This window comes from Epinephelus lanceolatus, chromosome 18, assembly GCF_041903045.1.
Source record: "Epinephelus lanceolatus isolate andai-2023 chromosome 18, ASM4190304v1, whole genome shotgun sequence".
NCBI lineage: Eukaryota > Metazoa > Chordata > Actinopteri > Perciformes > Serranidae > Epinephelus > Epinephelus lanceolatus.
The window spans coordinates 37556268-37563800 of NC_135751.1; the positions used below are offsets into that span (position 1 = coordinate 37556268).

At 43.2% G+C, this 7533-nt stretch overlaps 1 protein-coding gene across 7 annotated transcripts in view; it reads left to right on the forward strand.

Annotated features, from left to right (window-relative positions):
* Positions 1 to 7113, forward strand: part of LOC117269069 (myocardin-related transcription factor A-like) — a 71343-nt gene extending 64230 nt beyond the window's left edge. For all 7 annotated transcript variants that reach the window (XM_033645910.2, XM_033645913.2, XM_033645911.2 and 4 more), the window contains 6 exons: positions 147 to 344; positions 3182 to 3298; positions 4130 to 4261; positions 4370 to 4453; positions 6234 to 6282; positions 6430 to 7113. In XM_033645910.2, coding sequence (XP_033501801.2) covers positions 147 to 344; positions 3182 to 3298; positions 4130 to 4261; positions 4370 to 4453; positions 6234 to 6282; positions 6430 to 6980 — 1131 coding nt within the window. In that variant the 3' untranslated portion in view covers positions 6981 to 7113. The remainder of the gene's footprint in view (positions 1 to 146; positions 345 to 3181; positions 3299 to 4129; positions 4262 to 4369; positions 4454 to 6233; positions 6283 to 6429) is intronic.
* The last annotated feature ends 420 nt before the right edge of the window (positions 7114 to 7533 follow it).

The window sequence follows — 7533 nt, forward strand, 5'->3', positions numbered from 1 at the left end:
GCCACTTAAGTTCTGCAGTAAAGGAAACTCCTGAACAGTGTTCACCTGATGTGGTCAGATAAAAGAGCATATAGAAGCTCAGGTGTGTTGGTATGAAATATGGAGCAAAAACTCTTCCTCTAAAAGTTATTATGGGTTCTGTCCAGGTGTCTCAAGCGTACCTCAACCAGCAGTCAGGCTCAGCTCCCTCTTTCCTTCTGGATCACCTCAAGAGCGACTCCACCCCGACTCTGGTCTCCGATAGCAACGGCAACCACTTCCTGATTGCACTGACCAGTCACATCACTGAGAACCAAAGAACTGATGCACAGGGGAGCAAAGCAACCAATCAAATCACACTGCAGGTACATGACTTATTTTCAGCAGTCTGTTTAAAGCTGGGGTAGGCAGTTTTATTTTGGCATCATTGGGTCAAAATGCCATTCTAACCTTTCAGCATATTCTAATTCAAGTGGACTGAGAGAAAACTAGACCTCTGCACCTCCTCTTGGCTCTGTCTTCAGGCTTTAGAAAGCCTATGACGGGAGACTTTGGCCAATCAAAGGTCATTTAGAAAAAGGGCGTTTCTGTTGGACGCTCTATAAATGCAGATGTGCATGCACGTCCCTTCGGTGAAAGCCTGATTCAGTGGTGGAGAATCCTGCTGAGAAACTTGCTATAGCAGCATTACAGCGGCCTACTCTGCAAAGCAACCCAAAAAGGGGAGGAAGTCGTACGACGAGTCTGACAATAAACAAAATAAAACGTGTCAATATTGGCGCGGCATTTCAGAGATGGAGATTAAATATTGCTAATAGTTTAGCCTCCTGCTAACTGGAGCTAAAGGCTCATGGCTACTTTAAGGTCATGTTTATGTAGCAAGCTAGCACCTTGAATCAAGTGTGTCATTCCAAAGAGCTTTACAGGCGCAGACTCTGAGTCAGCAGCTACAGCCACTCTAATTCAGCCAGCGAACAGCTCCGCCTTCCCCGCCCGATCAGCAAACTTTCTGTTGCTGCCTTTACACAGCTTAGACCCAGTCCATTCACTAGCTGATTGTCATCTCATTTGTGGTCTGATAAACAGGGAGAGCAGGGCGAGGAGGGGCGGAGCTAATGCGCTGCTGGCAAGCCATCAGTGAAATAATATTCAGTCAGCCAATGTCTGGGTTACTATTAGAGGTCGACCGATAGTGGATTTGTAATCGCTATAATAACCACACATATTGCTAGTTCTAGGCCCGTTACATCAATTCCAGTAAAATTATACTGACCATGCTTGCTTGCAAAACAAAAAGCACATAAAGCTGTTCTATAACCAGCAACCTTATTATGCCCCTAATAAAGTCCTACATTAGTTAACGTTCATTGAAATCATACAAATTATCTAAAGCACCCATTACCTTGACTTTGCATGTGAGGTACTTAGTGCAAAAGCCTGATGGCCGTACACATGTGGCAAGTGGAGGTTACAGCTATCAGCCACTATTGGAGCCCCGTTCCGCCATTTACGATAGTTTATATAAAGTTCTATCTGTGCCAATTAATGGCCAAACCGATGAATCGGTCGAGGAGGGTGTATTATTTTCAAATTCTGCTGTTTCCTTTGCCTACCCCCAGTATTTCTTGTACCTTAAAGGGGAAGTTACGTTTTTTACAACCTAGACCTTATTTCTGACATTAAATACGGTTGTTTACTCACCCAGATAAGTCTGGTGTCATTTGGAGTCCTTCGGAAGATATTTAGATCCGCAAGAGCCGAGTACATCCATATAGTGGGAATGATCAGGGCACCGACAATGAGGCTCTAAATAACACATTGTCTGCCGCGAAACTCGTTCATTTCACCAATATGTTGTTATGAATTGCTAGAGTTGCTTGTCATCATCATCCGGGTCATTTATACTGACCTACTAACCTCTGACCACCGGAACGTTCACCTTTCTGTTTCTCACTTTTTGTCACTGAGCACTATGTAATAATAAATTCACATTTTCCATAAGAAGTGCCTCTGCTTTTTGTGCAGTGTGCGGGCAGTTCTACACAAGCGATAAGAAGAAACTAAAGAAATGTAAATTCTTACATTTATTTACTTATCAAGCAAACAAATTCAAGGAAAATAAACAATTTATGCTGCTGTGTAGGCTACTTACTCAATCGAAAGTTGCCCGTTCGGTCCTGCAGGCTTTGGCTGGGTCTTCCAGTTTACTTTCGGGACACGAAAAAAAGTCTCTACAACAGTACGGTTGATCATAAAAGTGAAATCCTCTGTAGTTGTGTCATTTCTGGAGACATCCAGACGTGTATCTCCTGGCCTCAAATCCCACTCGGAGCAGCAAAGGCATTCCTCCTCTGTTGGCATAGTGGAACATTGTCCACAAGAACACCACCAGTTAGCATCTATTCTCGGACGTGCAGCGGTTTGTTGTTCTCTGGCCAGCTGTTCCTCTCTCTGCCTCCACATCCTCCTTTCAAAGAGCTCCTCATCCGTATACTCTGGCTCAAAACGGTAAGGACGTCCATCATATTCAAAGTCGTCGTCCACAACCTCAAAATCTGACAAATATTCAGCCATGTTTCAAAAAACTAACAGTAGCAAATTCCAGCTGTAAACAGAGCAGTGCTGCAGGCGCGCAGCGCACCTGGATGACATCATCCAGGTCAGAGGTTAGTAGGTCAGTATAAATGACCCGGATGATGATGACAAGCAACTCTAGCGATTCATAAAAACATATTGGTGAAATGAACGAGTTTCGCGGCAGACAATGTGTTATTTAGAGCCTCATTGTCGGTGCCCCGATCATTCCCACTATATGGATGTACGCGGCTCTCACGGATCTAAATATGAATCCAAATCCAAATATCCAAATGACACCAAACTTATCTGGGTGAGTAAACAACCGTATTTAATGCCAGAAATAAGGTCCAGGTTGTAAAAAACGGAACTTCCCCTTTAAGATCTGGGCTCTCTACAAGCCTCTCACAAAGTGTGCATTATGTTGGATAAGTGACCAAATTAGAGGTACCCAATCTCCAAGGTTAATATCCACCATGTCAGCATTATGGATCAGAGGCACTGTATATAAAGTAGAGTGTGAACGCAAAGATAAAAAAGCAATTTTCTGCTCTTGTAACCTTTTTATTGTTATATTAAGCACTTAACAATACTATCAACACTGTTTGCATTTTTCATTTTCCACCAGCGACTACAGTCGACACCCGCCAAGCTCCCCAGCCACAGCCCTGTTCAGCTGCCTAAAGCTGATAACCAAACCAAACAGAGCATGCATGTGGGATTTTTGAAACAACAAGAGACAAAGGTGAGATTTAAATATATAATCATGATACGGAGTGTTTTCATTGGGAGAATTTCTGCTGTAGCAAAGCATGAAAAGTGTTCGGTTATTGTCTGTAGCAAGAAGCTTATTGTTTCTTAACAGGAGAATTCCGATGTTAATTTTCAGTGCTTTAAGTACATTAAAGTTTCTGCATGGGGCATTTCTGCCAACACAAACCATCACTCAGCAGCCTTAAATCATCTCTTTCACACATTTCATGGACCCTCATCATGCTACATACACACTTCCTCATTCTCACACCAGCCCTGGAGCCCCATAGCCCCTGTCACTGGAGCAATAACGGAGCAGTCCGTTAATACTCCATAAAGAGCGAGCGAAACATGAGAGTGAAAGAGAAGTGCTCCAGCGAGTCCAATAGCAGAGGAAATTAATGATGTATGCTGCTGGAGACAGTGACAGCACTCTTTGATAAGAGTGTCTGACACTAGCCCGATGCTGATTATTATTGCGTGGCTAATTACTCTAACGACATCTTCCATTACTATGATGTATGTTGTTAACGGAGGAGGAACAAAAACTCCTCCGCATCTCGGCTAATTGAGATGTACAGTATGTCTCGGGGAGCGCAGGTGTGCTGGAAAGTGTCAAGATTTGGTGGAACGCCGTGTGCCGACTGCACATTTTGCTGTCGTCAGCAGTCTTTCCTGATCTTTGTGCCCTTCTTATCGCACTCGTAATAGAATGAAATTCTGCGTGATTTCAGATGTTACTGAAATAACTAGTGCTGCTGCCTCTGAATACTCTTCCCCTGTGAGGAGAACTTATCCTTTCACTGTTTTTAATGACTTGAAGCCACAGAGCGGGGGCCTTCATGTGTCTGTAGAGCCGCCTCAGCAGGAAGTTGCTCAGTGTTTGTCAGCACCTCCCAGTCTGCAGCCTTTCTTCAGGGACCAGGAGACTGCTCCCTCACCTTCCTCTCAAACTGTGAGTAATGTCATGATGACATGGATGATCTCTCAGGGTGACTTGTATCACAGAGTCGCATTGTGATCAGTTTGGATGCATACAAATCTTCTCTCTTCTCTCCTCCAGGAGTTTTGCCCTGGTCTGGATGTCTTGTTCAGTCCTCTGACTCCAGCTTCCATTAAGACCGCTGCCTCATCGCCTGATAACAAAGTATGACCCACTGCGTGTCTGATTGTGTCATTGTGCAAAATGATTGAGATGTTCACAATCCAAAATGTGTGATTTTTATCTCCGTGGGGTGTTTGTTAATGTAGGTTTTGCTAACCTACATTAAGCTAAGCTGTTTTGCTCTGCATTTCGGTTTGCTATGTTGTTTTACATCATTTCACATCTCACATCAAGAGCTTGTGTCGCATAGTTTTGTGTTATGTCAGTGTTTCTCAAACTTTTTTCAATAATAATCCCCATTTTCAATATTTTTTCAGCCATGTACCCAAATATTTTTGGTAGCAAAAAAAGCCTATATAAAGCCCCAAAATGGCAGAGCACATTTTGCAGGTTGCAAAACATGAGGCATTGAATCCTGCTCCGATTAGACAGAGCGCTTTTTTTATTGTGCCACGCGACCACTGGATCACCTGTCCTTACATACCCTTGTAATGGAAGTTATTACTATAATCGAAAAGGTAATCAACAATATAATAAAAATTATGTAATTATGTCAAAACTATGCAACATTTAATGCTTATGTAACAGAAACTTTTAGGCTTCTGTACTATGTGCAACTAATTTACTGCAGCAACAGAGAGTTTCCAACAGATGGCATTCAGAATGGAAACACAGAATATAAAATATGGTTTGTTGAACTTAAATTTGCATTTTAATTCATGTATTATAGCATCATTAATTTAGGAATTATGCGTGACTTATATTTTTTAAATCAACTTTTTCTTTTTTTTTTAACTGTTCAAACACCCTGCAGCACTCCAAAGTACCACTAGGGGCACCAGTACATCCATTTCAGGAACAACTGAGCTATATCTTATCTTACGATATACTGACAAAAACTTTGGCACAGTGGTAGAGGGTCATGGGAGGATGTGAATGAAGCAATATTACATCAATTGGCCAAAGGGGGGCGCTATAGCAACCGATTGAAATTGCAAACTTTGAATGGGCATATCTCTTGGCCCGTATGTCGTAGAGACATGAAACTTTGCACAGAGATGCCTCTCCTCATGAGGAACAAATTTGCCTCATGAACCCATAACTTCCGATTATATAGATTTTCTGCCATTTTGGATTTTTTGAAAACACTTCAAATGGATCTCTTCCTAGGAAGTTTGAGCGATCTGCATGAAACTGGGTGAACATAATCTAGGGACCAATATCTAAAGTTCCCTCTTGGCAAAAGTTGGAAAACTTACTAAAACTGAGCTTCTATAAGGCAATGAATATTGCGGAGGGCGTGGCTCATCACATAAAGGTGTATAACATCTCAAGGGTTTCACCCATCACCACGCAACTTTGTAGGCATATGACCACACATAATCTGAGGGGACCCCTCCATTATTGACCCCATCAAACAAAATGGGGGCGCTAGAGAGCTCATTTCTTATCTAGGCCTAACCGCCATATGGATTTTTACTAAACTTGGTAGATATGTAGAACAGGACGCCTCAAGGTGACTGGAGAAATTTAACTCTAATTGGCAACTGGGTGGCGCTATAACAACAGAAAAATGCTTACAAATGGCTAAAATGCGACCGATCGCTGTGGCTCCCCCTGTGGACCAATGTTTTGTAATTTTTGGTATGATTAAATCATAGTATGGTATGCTGTACATAATCACAGAAACTGTCAGTGTGTCATTCTGTCAGTCCCACGTTTTTCTACTGGGTATGGACTAGTGAACTTTACACGCAGTTTCGAGCCTAAAGTTTTTCCTCTGTGTGTGTGTGTGTGTGTGTGTGTGTGTGTGTGTTTTCAGGATGCAGAGCATGAAGATGATTTTATTGACATCATCTTACAGACAGGAGGTAAGAGGCAATAACATTGTCTGATTTTTGTGATGTGTATTAACTTTTTTGATTCATTCAGCAGTTTGATGATTATTGTATCGGGTGGCCAGTTTTATGTTCAATTTTTCAAAATTCCGTATTTTTTTTTTTTTTTTTTTCCTTCAGAAATGTCGACCACCTTCAAACCAGCCCCTGATCCTTCTCTGGACCATCTACATCCACACTCCTCTCCTCCCTCCCCACTCCAGCTGTTGCTATCACCCGCTGCCCCACCCAGCTATGACACCCCACAGTCGACCCCCTCGGTTCAGTCTGAGCTTCAGACCCAGCTCGACGCCACAGAGGAGAAACAACGCCTCAGCAGCGCTGGGAGCGGACGCCTGGAGGACTTTCTTGAAAGCACCACCGGTAAGCCTCTCCTGGGGGTGGAGCCTGGAGGCCTGTTGACTTTGATTGATGACCTCCACAGTCAAATGCTGTGCACCCCCAGCATCCTGGACCATCCCTTGTCTCCAGTGGATACCTTCGACATGGCAGCGGAGGGGGAGCAAGGGCTGGACGGTATGGATTGGTTGGACGGTATTGGACTGGTTGGAGAGAAGAGAGAAGAGGCTCCTATGCTGGGCCCACTCTGCCCCCAGACACCTTCTAGTGTCTTTTCCGCTGATTTCCTGGACAGCTCTGACCTGCACATACACTGGGACTCCTGCCTTTAGCCTACAGACTAATAAGGGGCTCTGCTGCACTCACTCACACATTGACTGCTGGGGGTTCAGTATCTGATTAGAGCACTCTTTCTGTATCTTCTCACACGCTGGTGTATTGAATCTTCGAGCACTTTGACCTTTATTTATTTAATTTACACTCTGGTGTATTGATTCTTTTGTGCAGACACTTATTAGGCCGGTCCTAAATCTGTTGTTGCTTCTTTAGCAACACTTCTGTCAACACATTAGAGGGACTGCTGTGGATGAGGACCCGATAGTTGACAAGACACTTGTAACCGAGCCATGGACCCGTCACTTACATACACATTAGTCTTGTTTCAATGAAGGAGTATATCGGTTTATATGACCTTTGTCTAATTAGGAGTGCAAATCCTTTGTTACTTTTTGTTGTAAAGATAATCAATTGTTTACGGCTACAGCTAATCAATAACCAAAGTTCAGGTGAAAGACTGATTTTCTCGCAGCATAGTTTATAGGATGGAGCAAAGAGGTTTGCAGACAGGCTGCCCTCTGATGCATGGCCATAATTCTGCATTAATGT